At 54.1% G+C, this 17,632-nt stretch overlaps 1 protein-coding gene across 2 annotated transcripts; it reads left to right on the top strand.

Moving 5' to 3' along the window:
- Positions 1-13,408: 13,408 nt before the first annotated feature.
- TMEM121 (transmembrane protein 121) lies at positions 13,409-16,920 on the top strand. 2 transcript variants are annotated; one of them, XM_082449944.1, is made up of 2 exons: positions 13,409-13,541; positions 15,671-16,920. In XM_082449944.1, exon 2 carries the CDS (start codon positions 15,834-15,836, stop codon positions 16,788-16,790), a length of 957 nt encoding a protein of 318 aa, XP_082306070.1. In that variant the 5' UTR covers positions 13,409-13,541; positions 15,671-15,833; the 3' UTR covers positions 16,791-16,920. The 2 variants fall into 2 exon arrangements, with proteins under 2 accessions (XP_082306070.1, XP_082306071.1); XM_082449945.1 differs by lacking the exon at positions 13,409-13,541 and adding an exon at positions 13,628-13,647.
- Positions 16,921-17,632: the final 712 nt, after the last annotated feature.

The raw sequence follows: 17,632 nt of genomic DNA, 5'->3' as shown, positions 1-17,632 counted from the left end.
TTAGTGGCTCACGGCCCTGATCCTGCCGTTCTGTGGGGCTGAGGTCTGGTGGGCAGGCAGGAGGCCCCGGGGAGAATCCACTGTGGACCTCGGGCCTCACACGAGCTGTCATCTCCAACACTCCCCAGCCCTGCGGCCACTGCAGTCCCCTTCTGCATGTGACATGACAGGTTCACAGGCCTGACCCCAGGGCTCAGACCCTGCCCACCAACCCCAGACCCACGGGACAGACGGGGTGTGGGGCAGCGTGGGCCCACGTGTGCACTGGAGGCTGGCCTGGCTGCATGTGTGAGGACTGCACGCTGGGGCTGCAGGGTTCCCCACCGACCCACAGACACAGCCCTGCAGGAGGTGAGGATGCCACGCTCCCCTCTGGAGTGGCTTCCTAAGACCACAGTAAGTCACTGCATCAAGACTAGAAACTTGTTCATTAAAAGACACTGTAAAGACAGTGGAAAGGCAAGCCTGAGCAAGCGGGAGAGTGTATCGCAACACCTGTAGCCCGTAAAGAACTGGTGTGGAGCAGATAGGGCCGTCAGCCCAGGGGCAGACACTGCAGAGAAGAGGAAACAGGAAATCAGATAAGTCAAGATGTTCACCTTCGCTGTAGCCAGGGACGTGCAGGTGCCCTGTGTGGCCGCGGGTGGGCGGGGCACCGGGAAGGGGGTGGGGCTGGATTCGAACTACCCCCCCGGGAAGCACACGGGCACGGGCACGTCTTGTGAGAGGCGGATGTGGGAGGTCTCTGCCGTCCGCCAAGGGGAGTGGGTGAGGGAGTGACGGGGACGGCCGGCTGGCCACACTGCAGCGGCCTCCTGGGATCCGGAGTCAAAAACTCTCAGAGTCTTCTAGAAAACACAGGCATGTCACAGAAGACGACACACAGGGAGATCTTAAAAAAGCAAAACAGCCATGACTGGGGTAGGGAAGGGATTCTCATCTGTCGGTAAGCTTGGGACAGCGGGGCTGCCTCGTGGGGCTTTGTGGTTGTGGGTTTATTAACGGTTCCCACTCGCCCCCAGGGCACCTGTCCTTTGGGTGTGTCAACCGTGAGGTCAGAAATCGAGGAGCCAGTCCAGGTGCCTTCCCGCGGCCAGACCGCTCTGCCTCCTGTGCTCGGGCTCTTGTTCTGTCACCTCCACCTTCACGGTCCTTTTGGTGCCCTACCCCACTACCCACCTGCCGGCCTCCCTCTCCCTCGTCCTTGTCTGCATTGGTCGACCTTGGCTTGACCTTGGCTTGGGGGCGTGGCTGGCTGTTCAGGACTGAGGCCCCCCCGGGCCCAGCTGCAGCCTGAGGGGTATTCCCCGGGGCCTGCTGAAGTTCAGGTTTGGGTGGGCAGGAGCGGCATTTAGGAGACAATCCCTGTTGGCGGGGCACCGTTGACGACCTTGGTCCATAGGCCCCGGCACCCGTGTCCTTGCCTGTGGGTGTGGCTGGTGGCCATGAAGTCGTGCCTCTGGAGCTCCGGGGCCCCCAACTGGGTCCTGGGTGCTGAGAGCAGCTGGGCGCCGGCCTCTCCGTCCTTCTTGGGCGAGCTGGGCTGTTCCTCCTCTCATCCATCAGCCAGGATTCCCGAGGTGCCCAACGTGTGCCAGCCCCGGGGCTGGGGGCAGGGTCTGGGGGAGAGCAAACACCATAAACGAATATGCATCAGGGGGCGATGGCCCAGGCCGTGCGGGGTCGGGGCGCGAGGTGACAGAGGGTGGTGGTCAGAGGAGGCCTGCCCAGACGGTAAAGGAGGGGAGGAGAGGGTGCTGAGTGTCCCACCCAGGAGGGTGGTCCAGGCAAAGGAAATGGGGTGCTTATGCGGGGGCTGCATGGGGGGAGTCTGGGAGGGGGTAGGACATGAGCTCAGAGGTGGGGTCGCAGAGGGGCAGGGGCTGCAGGCTTTTGTGCCCCAGGTCAGGATTTCGGAGTTTCTTCTGAGCGGGGTCAGGGCACCGTTCAGGGCCAGGTCCTGTCTTCGTTCCAAAAGGCCCCGTCTGCCCCTGGCGGGAGAGCTTCTGGGGTTCAGCGAGAAGGCGGGTGAGGGGTGTCGGGCTGGGGCCTGGTGGGCGCTGGTAGATTTGGGGCCTGGGAGCTGTTGCTCTCTTGGCTGTGGGGCTTGTGAGCTGGCGGCTCCTCTTTTAAGTTGTTTTTCTTCTTACCGTCTTTATTTACAATTCCCAAGGTTTTTCCTTCCCTTTTAGGGACAATTTTTTAAAATTGTGGTAAAAAACACATAACATTAAGTTTGCCATCTTAACCATTTTTTAAAAATTGAAATACAGTTGATCTACAATACTGTGTTAGTTTTCGGTATACAGCAAAGTGATTCACATATATATATATATATATATATATATATTTTTTTTTTTTTTCAGATTCTTTTCCATTATAGGTTATTACAACGTATTGAATATAGTGCCCTGTGCTATACAGTAAATCCTTGTTGCCTTTTATCTAGACTGGGGTGGTCATTTCATGGTTAAATAAATTTGTCAAACGCAAAAAAAAAAAATCCTTGTTATCTATTTTATGTATAGTAGACTGTATCTATGAATCCCATACTGCTAATTTATCCTTCCCCACCCCCTTTCCCCTTTGGTAACCGTAAGTTTGTTTCCTATGTCTGTGAGTCTGTTTCTGTTTTGTAAATAAATTCATCTGTATTATTTTTTAGATTCCACATATAAATGATATCGTGTAATATTTCTCTTTGTCTGACTTACGTCACTTAGTATGATGATCTCTAGTTGCATCCATGTTCCTGAAAATGGCATGATTTCATTCTTTTTTCTGCCATCTTAGCCATTTTTAAGTGTACAGTTCAAGAGCGTTAAGATAGTTACACAGTTGTGCTACAGATCTCCAGAACTTCTTACATCTTGCAGCACAGAAACTCTGTCCCCACTAAACACTAATTCCCCCTCCCCCAGCCCCGGGCCCCCACCATCCTTTCTGTTTCTGTGAATCTGACCTTCTAGGGACCTCATACGAGTGGACTCACACAGGATCTGTCCTTTTGTGACTGCCTTATTTCACTCAGCGTAAAGTCCTCGAGGTTCGTCCATGTTGTAGCAGGCGTCAGGATTTCCTGCCTTTTTAAGGCTGAGTAATATTCCATTTATGGATAGACCTCGATAGGCTTACCCCCTCAGCTTTCAGTGGACATTTGGGTTGCTTGCAGCTCTTGGCTGTTGTGAAGAACGCTACGATGAACGTGGGTGTGCAGGCGTTCCTCTCTTTAGTTTAGTTTTAGGGTATCTCTGGGTCATCAAGAGCCGGGCATGGCTTGATGGAGACAGCCGTGCAGCCCGCAGAGCCCCTGGGAGGTGAGCCAGGGGCAGGGACCAGATGGGGCACCCTGGCTTGTCTCCCTTGGGAGGAAGGTAGCAGTGACTGTTAGCTCCCCCTAAAGTTGTTTCTTGGGTCTGATTGTTTTGGCAGCTAGCATTGCCCTCACTGTTCCTGCACTTTCTCAGCTCATGGCGCTTGCAATGGCTCAGTAATTTTTTTCACAGCACCTCTTGGTCCAAAGAAATACCTAACACTTCCGTGTATTGTGGCCAAAGAGCTTAATAAGTATTTAGGTACTAACAACTTAGTAGCAGTTTAGCAAACAAACCCAAAACCCCAAACGAACCAACAACACATAAATTGAAAAAAACCTTAATTCTTAGAAACTACGATTACTTATTAATAGGATATCTGAAACTGTTAAGACTCTACACACCTTTTCAAACCTTAATCAGATTGGACACTGCCACCTGCATTACCTGATCCATGTGGATTTTTGCCTGGTGTTTGCTTTTTTATTTCAGCAACTGCTGTTTAACCAGCTTTGCAAAGAGATATCTTAGAAAGGAAAGCAGTGCGATCCAATATGGAAACTCTGAGTTCAGTCGAATTATTCACAACGTGTCTGGCATGCTCTGTATCCCGTGTTTCCCTCAAAAATGAAAAATACCCTGTAGTGGCCCTGAGAATTCACTGTAGCACCCTGGGGTGCCTCAGCACACAGTTTGGGAACTGTGGCCCTAATCAACTCAAGTCTTTGTGTTTCCCTATTCTGTTTCTTTCCACTTTGTATTGTGTTTTATTGTATTTTATTTATTTTACTTTATATTTTTTTGTCGAGTGGCTTGTGGGATCTTAGTTCCCTGACCAGGGATTGAACCCGTGCCCTCAGGAGTGAAAGTCTGGAGTCCTAACCACCGGACCGCCAGGGAATTCCCTGTATTGTGTTTTTAAAGCTCCATCCTCGAAGCTGTGTGTACAGCTCTTCACTGCTTCTGCCCAGCGGATAAGGTCCCAGATTCACTACATTTACCATTTCCTACACGTGGACACCCTGGCTGCCTCACAAAAGCCCCTGCTCTTGGGTGGACCTGTGGGAGCCGGGCTTTGGGGTGCACACCTGGAGCAGACCAGTGAGTTCTCCAGTTGGTCGGTTGGATGTTCCAGTCCACGGTCCCACCAGTTCCTACATCTTCGGTCCCTGTGACCCTCCCTCAGCATGTCCTAGCTTCTGCAGGTTTGCCAGTTGAATAGGCATTAAGTGGTCTCCCAGTTTACTTGACATTTGTCTGATCGTTGAATTTGACCATCTTTTCATGCACTTGCTTAGTTTTGGGGCCTTCCTGTTCTGCAACTGGCTGGTCATATCCTTTAATCGTTGGTGTTTGGGGGCTGCTGACTTTCAAAAATTGCTTTGCAGAAGTTCCTTGAAAATTCGAGATATGAATCCTTCATTGGTTTTACATATTATAAATATCTTCTGCATTCTGTCATCTGTCTAAAAATTTGCTCATGGTTTCCCTTTGTTGAATGGAAAATTTAAAGTTTGTGTTAATTGAATTCATCATGCTTTTGCCTCTTGCTTTTCACAATTAACATTTGAAGACGTGTTTCCCTTTCTCGTATCATATTCTCCTACACCTCCTTCCGTCAGAGTCCTCTGTGCGTGGCGTCAGGCAGGAATCCAGGTCTCTTCCATGTGGTGAGCCAGTTTCCAGCACCGTCTACACACAGACGTATCCTGTCCTCGTGGATCTGGGCCTTCTCCATATTCAGCTCCCGTCCATCCTGACCTCCCTTCTGTTCCACTGGTCAGTTCATGTACCAATACTACGCTGCTTTTATCACCGTGTGTTTCATCAGGGTCCAACCACAGGAGCAGAACCGGTAGGGGTTCTATATGAAGAGACTTATTGCCTACTGTTGCTGGTGTAGAAAGATACTGTGATGATGGTAGTTTCATTCTGGCCGTCTTGCTAACGCTTACCAATCCGAGGTGGTGATCCTGATTCTCAGTCTTCAGGGGCATGTGGCTGAGGTTCTCCATGAAGTACGGTGCTTGCTGTGCTCTTTTGGTATATAACTTTTTATAGCTTTTTTTTTTTTTAAAGATTTATTTATTATTTATTTATCTTATTTTTATTTTTGGCTTGTTGGGTCTTAGTTGCGGCATGCAGGGTCTTTCGTTGTGGCGTGCAGGCTCTCTGTTGCCGTGCGTGGGTTTCTCTCTTCTCTAGTTGTGGCGCGCAGGCTCCAGGGCGCATGGGCTCTGTAGTTTGTGGCACGCGGGCTCTAGTTGAGGCGCGCGAGCTCAGTAGTTGTGACGCGCGGGCTTAGTTGCCTCGCGGCACGTGGGATCCTAGTTCCCTGACCAGGGATTGAACCCACGTCCCCTGCATTGTAAGGTGGATTCTTTACCACTGGACCACCAGGGAAGTCCCAACTCTTTATAGCTTTTAGAAAGTTTCCTTCCACTCTTATTTTCCTAGGAGCTTTTTTAGAATCATCACTATTAAGTGCTTTGTCTTTATTAATCAAGACAATCATATGATTTTCTCCTTTACTTTATTGTAATGAATTACATTATATTAACACATCAACACCCTTTCCCAAGTCAGACCATCCTTGCATTCCTGTGAGAAGTCCTATTTGATCATGATACTATAACTTTTAAATATACAGTTGGTTTTGGTTAGCTAAAATTTTATTTAGAACATTCATATCTATGCTTGAAGTGAAACAGGTCTATAATTTTCTTCTTTTTTTTCTTCATATTTTCCTTATTATGTTTTGGAATCAAGATTACATTGGCCTCATCACAGCCTTTGCCACCTATTTTCTGGAAAAACTTGTTAAGGTAGGAATTAACTGTTCCTTGAAACTTGAATTTTACAGAGCAAAAGTTTTTGATTTTGATGAAGTCCAGTTTATCAATTTATTGTTTATGGATTGTGCTTTTGGTGTCATGTTTGTTTGTTTGTTTGTTTGTTTTTGACCAGCACCAGGTCATGAAGATTTCCTTTTACATTACCTTCTAAAAGTTTTATAGTTTTACATTTAGGTATATGATCCATTTTGAGTTAATTTTTGTATGGGATTTGAGGTTTAGGTTGAGGGTTTTTGTTTTTGTTTGCATATGGATGTCCAATTTAGTGAAAGTACTATCCCTTCTCTGTTGAATCACCTTCACACCTTAGTTAGAGCTAATTGGTCACATTCAACAAACAAGGAATAGAAAGGAACTTCCTCAACCTGATGAAAGGAATCTACCCAAACTCCACAGTTGACGTAATACTTAATGGTGAAATATTGAAAGCTTTCCCCCAAGATCAGGAACAAGGCAAGGATGTTTACTGTTGTCTCTTCTATTCAACATTATTTTGGAGGTTCCAGCCAGGGCAATTAAGCAAGTAAAAAAAAAAAAAATGCATCCAGGTTGGAAATGAAGAAGTAGAACTATATTTGCAGATGACAAGAACTTGTATATAGAAAATCCTGAGGAATCCACAAAAAAATATTAGGACTAATAAATGAGTTCAGCAAGGCTGCAGGATACAAGATCAATATGCAAAAGTCCATTGTATTTCTATGCACTAGCAGTGAATAATCCAAAAATGAAGTTAAGAAAAACAATTTCACTTACAACAGCATCAAAAAGAATAAACTAGGAATAAATTTAACCAAATGTTGGGTAAAACTTGTGCTCTGAATACTACAAAACACAGGTGAAAGAAATTAAAGAGGGCTTCCCTGGTGGTGCAGTGGTTGAGAGTCCGCCTGCCAATGCAGGGGACACGGGTTCGAGCCCTGGTCTGGGAAGATCCCACATGCCGCGGAGCGGCTGGGCCCGTGAGCCGCAATTGCTGAGCCTGCGCATCTGGAGCCTGTGCTCCGCAACAAGAGAGGCCGCGATAGTGAGAGGCCCGCACACCGCGATGAAGAGTGGCCCCCACTTGCCACAACTAGAGAAAGCCCTCACACAGAAACGAAGACCCAGCACAGCCATAAATAAATTTAAAAAATTAAAAAAAAAAAAAAGAGCTTAAAAAAAAAAAAAAGAAATTAAAGAAGGTCTAAATAAATGGAAAAGACATCTTATGTTTATCACCAAATTGATCTATAGATTCAATGCAGTCCCTATCAAAACCTCAGACGGCTTTTTTCAAAAGTGACGAACTGATCCTAAAATCATATGGAAATGCAAGGGATACAGAATAGCCAAAACAATCTCAAAAAAGAAGAACATAGTTGGAGGATTCACACTTCTCAATTTCAAAACTTACTACAAGCTACAGTAATCAAGACAGTGTGCAGTTATAAAGCAGAAAGTAACACACCATTGTAAAGCAATTATACTCCAATAAAGATGTTAAAAAAAAAAAAGAATCTGCCTGCCAATGCAGGGGACACGGGTTCGAGCCCTGGTCCAGGAAGATCTCACATGCCACAGAGCAGCTAAGCCCGTGTGCCACAACTACTGAGCCTGTGCTCTAGAGCCCACGAGCCACAACTACTGAGCCCACGTACCACAACTACTGAAGCCCGCGTGCCTGGAGCCCGTGCTCCGCAACAAGAGAAGCCACTGCAATGAGAAGCCCACGCACCGCAACCAAGAGTAGCCCCCGCTCGCCGCAACTAGAGAAAGCCCGCGCACAGCAACAAAGACCCAACACAGCCAAAAATAAATAAATAAATTTATATTAAAAAAATAATAAAGTAGCACACCCCACTCGAAGCATTCTTTATCACATTCATACCTCCTAAAATTATGTATAAAATTATTATTTGAAAAAAAAAAAGACAGTGTGTGGGACTTCCCTGGTAGTCCAGTGACTAAGACTCTGCGCTCCCAATGCAGGGGGCCCGGGTTCAATCCCTGGTCAGGGAACTAGACCCCACATGCCGCAACTAAGAGTTTGCATGCCGCAACTAAAGATCCTGTGTGCCGCAACTAAGACCTGGCGCAGCCAAAATAAATAAATAAATATAAAAAAAGAAAAGACAGTGTGGTACTGTAATAAGAGTAGACATATAGACCAATGGAACAGAATTGAGAATCCAGAAATAAACCCTTACATTTATGGTCAATTGATTTTTGAAAGGGTGCTAAGACAATTCAGTGGGAAAGGAAAGTCTTTTCAACAAATGGTACTGGGACAACTGGATATGCAAAAGAATGAAATTTTTATATGCAAAAGAATTAAACTGGATCCTGTATTAGTTTCCTAGGGCTGCTGTAATAAATGACCACAAACTGGATGGCTTATAAGAGAAATTTGTTCTCTCACAGTTCTGCAGGCTAGAAGTCTGAGATCACGGTGTTGGCGGGGGTGGTTCCTTCTGGGTACTCTGAGTGAGAATTTGCTCCTGCTCCTGGTGGTGGCCAGCAATCCTTGGCATTCCTTGGTTTGCAGCTGCGTCACTCCAAGAGCTGCCTCTGTCATCACATGATTGTCTTTCCTCTGTGTATGTGTCTGTGTCTTCAAATCTCTCTTTCCTTATAAGGACACTAGTCATTGGATTTAGGGCCCACCCTACTCCAATATGACCTCAATTTAAGTTGATTACATCTGCAAAGACTATTTCCAAATAAGATCCCACTCACAGGTACTGGGACTTCAGCATATCTTTTGGGGCACCATAATTTAACCCATAACAGATCCCTTTCTTACAGCATACATAAAATTTAACTAAAAATGGATCATAGACCTAAATGTAAAACCTAAACCTATAAAACTCTTAGAAGAAAACATGGGGGAAAATCTTTATGACTAGGGTTAGGCAAAACCTTCTTAGATATGATACCAAAAGCACAAGCAACAAAAGATGAGATAGATAAACTGGACTTCATCAAAAGTTTTTTTTTTTTTTTTTAAATATTTATTTATTTATTTACTTTGGCTGCGCTGGGTCTTAGTTGCGGTACGTGGGATCTTCGTTGCGGCATGTGTCATCAAAAGTTTTTAAGCTTCAGAGGACACCATCAAAAAAATTGAAAAGACAACCCACAGAATTGGAGAAAATATTTTCAAATTACATATCTGGTAAGAGACTTGTATCCAAAACATAAAAAGAATTCCTTCTTACAACTCAACAATAAAAGGACCATAATGCAATGGAAAAATGTGTAAAGAATTTGAACAGACATTTTCCGCATATAAATCCTGTATGTGTTTTGTTAGATTTATACCCAAGTATTTAATTTTGGGGGGAGCTAAAGTAAATATTATTGCTTTAAAAATTTTGGTTTTCAGTTGTTTGCTTCCAGTAGAAGCAGGATTGAAGTTGTTTTGACCTTGTATCTTGCAACCTTGCTAACCTCACTTATTAGTACTCAGATTTTTTTTTTGGTAGAACTTTTGGGATTTTCTACATAGACTTTCATGCCATCTACGAATAGAGAGAGTCTTATTTCTTCCCTTCTATTCTGTTATGTCATTTATTTGGTTTTCTTATTTTATTGCATTGGCTAGGACTGCCAGTACAATAGCGAATAGTAATGGATAGAGTGGACATCTTTGCCTTGTTTCTGATCTTAGGGCAAAACACCCAGTCCTTCATTATTAACTATCGTGTTAGTTGTAGTTTTGTTTTGTCTCTTTTTTTTTTCTTTTTAGATACCCTTTATTAAATTCAGTAAAATTTCTCCTACTTCTAGTTTGCTGAGAGTATTTATCATGGATGGATATTGAATTCTGTCAAATGCTTTCTATGCATGAATTGATATGATCACATGGTTTCTTCTTTAGGTTATTAATATGGTGGATCACACTGATTTATTTTCGCATGTTGAACCAGTCTTGTTTTCCTGAGATAACCTCCCTTTGGTTGTGGTATTTCTTTGTTTTTATTTTTTATGTTGCTTGCTTCTATCTGCTAATATTTTGTTGAGAATATTTGTGACATGATGGCATTGGATTTTCTTTTCCCTTGTGGGTTGGATTTTCCTGGCTCTTCATATGTAGAGTAATTTTGGATTGTATTCTGCACATTCAAACGTTACGTTATGAATATCTGGTCTTGTTTAAATCCTATTGAGAATGGTGATATTTTTGTTTTAGCATGCAATCAACCCAGTTGGGTTCAGGCAGAAAATTCCAAATAGCCTTCTGTGGGTAGTGGTTTCAATGTCAGTTCTGTTTTCAAAGCCTTTGCAGTGTTATTTGAATCCATCCTGTGTGGGCACTGCCCAGTGGCCAGTGTGGGACTTGTGCAGTGCTGTGTCCTGTATTTCAGTTCTCGGACTCAGGGTGACAATTAGGATCGGACCCGGGCACACACGGCTTGGGGTTGAGCCCAGAAGTCATGAACAACTTCATGGGTTGCCTTCTGGAGCCCCTTCTCCGGCATGTCTCCGTTACTTTCTGGCTCGCTGGGGCTCCCCTTTCCAGCCCTCTGGCAGAACTTGGGGGCTTTAGTCACCCCACCCTCCTGCACATTCCCCCTGACTGTGCCTGCACCTTGAGAAAGAGAGAAGGGCCTGGCTCTCCCCGTCCGCTCAAGGCAACTGGGTCCCACCCTCTGGGACCACGTCTCCTCTGACTGGAGAGGAGGGTCTTCTCCCTAAAAAGGCGCCTGTGAACCCCGATGCCTTGACTGCAGCCTGGGTGGAGGTGGGATTGCCCAGGGGCCCCAAAGCAGCAAACAGAACCCCCCCTCCCAATCTCTCTTCTCCCAGTCTCTCTTCTTTCCCTCCCTGAGCCAGAATTAGGGGGCCCCTCCTGGAGCTCTCTGCCCCTGTCATGCCCCCCTGTCTGGCTTCTGGACCAGGCAGAGTCCAGCCCGGGGATATGGGGGGAAGATCCAGAAACTCACCACCAGGTTGGTGCTGCTTCACATGCTGGTTCTCCCCCCAGTCTGCCTGTTACTGCCCAGTCTTCAGAGCCCTCAGTACCTCATGCATTACCTTCTTTTTATAGCTGCACTCAGCGAATGAGACAGGGTTTATCCCATCTCACCCAAAATGGAACCCAGGAGACGTAAAAGAAAAAGACAACAGGGACTTCTCTGGCGATCCAGTGGTTAAGATTCTGCGCTCCCACTGCCAAGGGCCTGGGTTCAATCCCTGGTCAGGGAACTAAGATCCCACAAGCCGTGTGGCGCCTCCCCCCCCCAAAAAAATGTGTGTGTGTGTGTGTGTGTGTGTATATATATATATATAAATCCTTGGTCTCGATTTGGCAACTCTCACTGTCCTGCCACATTTGGTTTCTCTTTATTGAAGTGAGTGTGCGTGTAGAAATAAATGTACATTGTATTGTGGACCATTTAGGGTAAACTACAGGTGCCCTGACAATTCACCCAGTCACTTCCTCACACATCGCTCCAGAAGGACGGTCTCCTGGGGGGCGGTCCTCACACAGAGACCCCCTCGGCGATCCCACACGCCACCCTCCTCAGTGCGTGTTTGCACCCCGGCCTCCCTCCCAATAGGACACTTGTGATGACAATGGCCCACCTGATAATCTGGATGATCCCAGATCTCCAGGCCCTTAATTTAATGACATCCTCCAGAGGGAGCCAGCCCACGTCCCAAGGGCTCTGGGCCTGGCGCCAACGGGAGGTGGACACACAAATAGGGGGATTGAGAGGCAAGAACTGGGTGCCGGGGTGGCGATGAGGTGTGTGGTGTTTAGAGCACTGACTCAGGCAAGCAGGACGGGGGTTAAAGATTGGGCCTTCCCAGCAGCCCTTGGGTGAGGTGGGGAGGGCAGAGGGAGGGAGGAGATGGGCAGGGTCGCCTGGGGGGCAGCCCCTCCCTGAGAGCGGAGGGTGGAGGGAGGGAGCAGGCCGTGTGGGCTGTGGTGTGGGCTCAGGGGGCCCTGGAGGTGCTTCTGGCCCTCCTCTGCCTCCTGGGCCTGCTAGGGTGGTTGTGCCAGGCGGTTGCTGGTGGTGCCCGCTGGCCAGGCGGAACCTGCGCTCCCTGGGCCTCCTCCCCGCCTCCCTCCATGCTGCAGGAAGTGGCCTTGCTACCCAGGCCCTTTGTCCCTGGAGACCTCCCTGGGGAAGGTAAACCATCCCTGGGTCTGGGGCCCCTCCCTGGGCACAGAGGCAGCTCTAGGGTCCTGACTACACTTCTTCCAGTGAGAGCAAGTGTGTGAGTGGCTATGGGGGCTGGTGTCCCCCAGTGAGGGCAAGTGTGTGAGTGGCTATGGGGGCTGGTGTCCCCCAGTCAACCATCCTGAGGGCCCAGCCCAAGAGCATCTCGGCACCTCACGTGTGCCTCTATGGACGGCCCAGGGCGGCGGCCTGCTGTCCTCACTCCCTGCGGGCCCCGGTGCACCGCTGGCCGGCCCCCTGTGCTGATGGAGGGCGGCGGATCCCATCGCCTGCACAGACTCGGCCACCTGGGTGGAAGCAGGCACATGCGGGGCCTCGGTGCAAGCCGACCCGGTGCGAGGGATCCGGGGTGTCCCTTCACCCTCTGACCTGGTCTCCTCCTGTCAGAGGCAGCAGGTAGGCAGCCGGTGCGGTCCCCTCCTCCATCCTGGGGTGGGCATGGCTGGCATGTTGGGGGCGGTGCTCAGTGAGGGCAGGGTGGGGACTCCGGTGGGGGGGAAGGAAGCCTGAGCCTCCAAACCCTAGCATGCTCCCTGGGTGGCTGGAGAAGAGGATGAGGGCTGCCCGGTGGCCCTGCTCTCCGCCCTCAGATAAGAACCGGGAAGGCTGGAGAAACCCAGGATGCAGGGCTTCTCTGGGACGCGGCGCCGTGTCCCCAAACGAGGTCCCCGGGGGGCCACCTGCAGATAGTCGGCGGGCAGCCCGGCCCCCACGTCGGGGCTAGCTCCGCGGGTAAGGCACAGGGTCCCGCAGGCCGCCTGTCGCAGGCGATCGGGGTCACCCTGGTGGGCGGCCCGGGTACGGGCTGCCATGGAATTTCAGGACGTGAGCGGAACTGAGGCGCCCGCGGGGCGATTCTCCGGCTGTTGGGTGAGGACGGTGGAGAGGAGACTTCCCGGGCTTGCGCGTGGACCCTGGGGGCGTCAGGCTGCCCAGTGCCTCAGGTCCCGGGGGCCGCTGCTGCGCAGTGCCGTCGCCCTGGCAACCGGCGCTGCGGAGGGGGCGGGGGCGCGGGGACCCCCATCTCCGTCAGGCGGGCACAGGCGGCTGGGAGCGCGGGGCGGGGCCTCAGGCCGGGGGCGGGGCGCGCGCGCGGGCTCCGGGCGCAGCTGAGCGCAGAAGAGCGCGGCCTCGGCCCCGCGCATCTACAGGCTCCGCGGAGCCGACCCCGGCGCGGCGCAGCATCTGGCCGGCAGCGGGTAAGGGAGGGCAGGGCGCGCGGGCAGGGTGCGTGGGCTGGGGCTCCCGGTGAACCCCGACTCCCCGGCCGCAGGGGCGGCGGGATGCAGGGGCGGCGCTGCAGGGGTGAGGCCTGGCGGGGGAGCGGGCGGTGGGGTCAGAGGAGCTGACACGCAGCCTGCGGGGAGCGGCCCAACCCCTTCACCGCCCTCTGTCCGATCGGGCTGGGGCCGGGGGAGGGCGGCCCTTTTCTCTCCCCCTGCCACCCATGTGGGCACTGAGGGACGGTAGGGGCGGGAGGGCGTGTGAGGCGCCGGGGAGGAGGCGGGCAGTGAAGGGCCCGGAGGCTCCGGAGTCTGTGAGGTCCGGGCAGTGGGGCGTGCAGGAGGCACCGGGCCGGGCCCGGGACGGCCAGGGCAGCAGGGCCAGTCCCCAGGGAGAGGCCCGGCAGGGTGTGGGGGAGGGGTGGCCAGGCCCTGGCGCTGGCTGCCTGGGGCAGGGGCCGGGGCTCCCTCTGTGACGGGGTCTGTCCCGGCACCCTCAGCCCTGCGCGCATGTTTGATGAGTGAGTGAGCCGTGGTATGGGTGGGGAGGAAGGGGTTAGCGGTGCAGCGGCTGTTTGGCTAGTTGGCCAAGGGCTGGGATGAAGGAAATTCCCAGGCCGCTGCTGCAGCCATAGGAGGCCCAGGTGTGTGTGTGTGTGGCGGGGGGGCTTCGTGGGTCAAGCGTGTCCACCCAGTGGGGGTGGACACGGGGTGGGTGTGTGAGTGGGGAGCAGGAGCTCATGAAAGTGTGGAGGCAGGGGCATAATAGGCCGATGACCCTCCCGAAGCACCTACTACTCGACGCGTCCGAGCTCAGAGTGGTTGGGGGTCCTGGATGTGGCGGCAGGGACCCCTGGGAGGTGGGTGCTGGGTGGGGCAGCACTGCAGTGAGGGCAGGGGTGGAGGTGCCGACTTGGAAGGGGACCTCCTTCCCCAGGCAGTGGGGGCTGCGGTATCACCAGGGGCAGGCTGGGCACTGGCTCCACAGTCACACGTGACATTAAATTTTATGTCCTTGTCTAGACAGGGCAGTAGACAGAGCCCTGGGGCCAGGGGTGCTGTGGGAGGGGCAGGAGGGATGGGGAGCCTGGCTGGGAGTGAGCCTGCAAGTGACTTTCGGGTGGGTGAGGGCGCAGGGCCTCCATCGTCCCCCAGGTGTCAGCGGGCACAGGTGTGGCGACCCGCAGCCCGCGGCGGGACTCTGGCCAGCACAGCCATGACAGCCAGTGCCAGGGGTGTGAGAGGGGCGCAGGGGGCCATGGAACCCAGAGCAGGTCCAGGTGGGCGTTAGCGGAGGGCAGGCTTCCTGAGATTGCCCCCAAGGGCAGGGGGCAGGGAGTGGCAGGGGGCCCCCCCCTTCATGGTGGCAGGGCAGCGTGGACGAGCTGGCGCCGGGGCTGGGGGGATGTACACGGCAGGAGACGCAGCCAGGGCAGTAGGGAGCCACGGTGGGAGCAGGGCAGAGACTGGTCCACACGCCCTGTGAACGGTGGACGGGAGGGGAGACTGAGTCTGCCCAGGCAGGGAGGGAAGATGCAGGGGCTGCGAGGCAGGGGTTGGGAGGCACGGAGAGGCTTTTGGGATGGAATCCGCAGGCCTTGGATGACTCTCAGTCCTGGATCAGGAAACCTGTCCAGAGCTCCGGCTCCTCCGGCCTTCCCTGAGCGCGCAGAGCGGAGAGCGCAGGCCCGCCTCCCGCCCAGTGCGGCGCCGGGAGCGAGGACGCCCGAGCTCCCGCGGGAACGGCCACGGGACGGAACCCTGGGCCTGCGGCGCAGGCCGCCAGAGCCGGAGGGACGGCGGCGTGGGCCCAGTAGGGACAAACCTCCGGGTCCCCGGGGACGCGCGCGCGGCGGGGAGAAGCCACTTCCGTTCCATTTCCTCCCCGGCGGTGGCGGGAACGAGGTCTCGGGTCTCAGGTGGGGCTGCGGCGCCCCCTGGAGGCCCCGCTCTGGCTCGCGGCCCCCCGTGCGCACATGGGCGCGTGCGTGCGGCCGAGGCCCGGGGCCCCGAGCGGGGACAGCGCCCCTCGCGGGAAGCACGTCGCCGGGGTGGGAGAGGCCGCCCCCTCCGCATCCTGACTCTATCTGCTCTGATCTCCTCAGATTCTGAGCTCGCCAGCCGGGAGCAGCGGCGCCCTCGGGGCGGCTGGACGGGCCCCGCGCCATGCCCGAGGGCTGAGCGCCGCCGCCGCCGCCGCCGCCGCAGGGCCTCGTCCCGCCTAGCGTGGGGCCGCGCGCGCCCAGGTCGGGGCCCCGGCGGCCGACCATGGTGCTGCCGCCCCCGGACCGGCGCCACGTGTGCCTGACCACGCTGGTGGTCGTGGGCAGCATGGCGGTCATGGACGCGTACCTGGTGGAGCAGAGCCAGGGCCCGCGCAAGATCGGCGTGTGCATCATCGTGCTGGTGGGCGACGTGTGCTTCCTGCTGGTGCTGCGCTACGTGGCCGTGTGGGTAGGCGCCGAGGTGCGCACGGCCAAGCGCGGCTACGCCATGATTCTCTGGTTCCTCTACATCTTCGTGCTGGAGATCAAGCTCTACTTCATCTTCCAGAACTACAAGGCGGCGCGGCGCAGCGCGGCCGACCCGGTGGCGCGCAAGGCGCTGACGCTGCTGCTGTCGGTGTGCGTGCCCGGCCTCTTCCTGCTGCTCGTGGCGCTCGACCGCATGGAGTACGTGCGCACCTTCCGCAAGCGCGAGGACCTGCGCGGCCGCCTCTTCTGGGTGGCGCTGGACCTGCTGGACCTGTTGGACATGCAGGCCAACCTGTGGGAGCCGCCGCGCACCGGGCTGCCCCTGTGGGCCGAGGGCCTCACCTTCTTCTACTGCTACATGCTGCTCCTGGTGCTGCCGTGCGTGGCGCTCAGCGAGGTCAGCATGCAGGGCGAGCACATCGCGCCGCAGAAGATGATGCTCTACCCGGGGCTCAGCCTCGCCACCGTCAACGTGGTGGCCGTGCTGGCGCGCGCCGCCAACATGGCTCTGTTCCGCGACAGCCGCGTCTCGGCCATCTTCGTGGGCAAGAACGTGGTGGCGCTCGCCACCAAGGCCTGCACCTTCCTGGAGTACCGCCGCCAGGTGCGCGACTTCCCGCCGCCCGCGCTGGCTCTGGAGCTGCAGCCCCCAGCCCCCCAGCGCAACTCGGTGCCGCCGCACGCGCCGCTGCACGGCCAGCCGGGCCGCCCGCACGGGCCCTCGCCCACGCGAGACGCCCTGGACACGTGACAGGGGCCGCCGCGGGGCGCTGAGACGCGTGGCGGCAGGCGCGCGGTTTGCATGGGATGGGGTGGGGGCGGGCTCCCAACGGGGCCAGGTGCGGAGAGTGCCCGAACCCCGGGGGCCCTCCGGCCGCTTCTTCATCTCAGGAATCCTTCGGACCACGGACCTCAGCCCCTGCTCGGCCAGTCCGCCCAGCGTGGGCGCCGCTGTGTACGGCCCGAGCCAGAGCGGGAAGGGTCCCACCGCCGCCTCCTGGGGGCCTGGGTGGGAAGGGAGGACAGAGTGGGCGGAGGTCTGGTCCCCTGGGGTCCCTGGGTGGGGGCCTCTGGCTCAGAGTTTGGGACTAAGGAGGCCTCTGTCATTTTAAAGACTCTTGTTTACAGTTTTGTATGGAACGTGGCACTGCTCTGCCTGTTTGATGCGTCCAGTCTCTTGATAGCCGCGGAGGGGCGTCGGAGGGGCGGGGTGCGAGCGAGTGACGGTGGGCGGCTGAGCCAGTCCACTTCTGTCCTGTCCTGGTCTCTCTGGGCAGTCAGACGGGGACGGCAGGGAGGACCCGTGGGAGAGTGGGTCTCGGGGGTCCTAGGCTTCCGCTCCCTCTGCCGGCGGTCTGTTTTGGGTTCCTGCCACTTCCCGGAGGAGCCCCTTGCTGGCCCTTGGGTCTCCCACTAGCGATGGGGCCGTTGCTGTGGGGTTGGCTTGGCTGTGAGGCCCCGTGTCCCGGTGTCAGAGGCGGGAACTTGTCGCACTCCCAGGGCAGAGAGGACGGCTCTGGGCTCACGGAGCCGCAAGCTCACCCGTCCTCCTGGGCCTCAGCGCTGGTCCGCGCCTCCCACCTCTGCCTCCAC

The sequence above is a fragment of the Balaenoptera physalus genome, assembly GCF_965194825.1.
Source record: "Balaenoptera physalus genome assembly, chromosome: 2".
Lineage (NCBI taxonomy): Eukaryota > Metazoa > Chordata > Mammalia > Artiodactyla > Balaenopteridae > Balaenoptera > Balaenoptera physalus.
This window is presented reverse-complemented; position numbering and strand designations above follow the sequence as displayed.

Excerpts from the sequence above, each read along its gene's own strand:
- TMEM121 (XM_082449944.1), top strand. The coding sequence starts at position 15,834 with ATGGTGCTGCCGCCCCCGGACCGGCGCCACGTGTGCCTGACCACGCTG.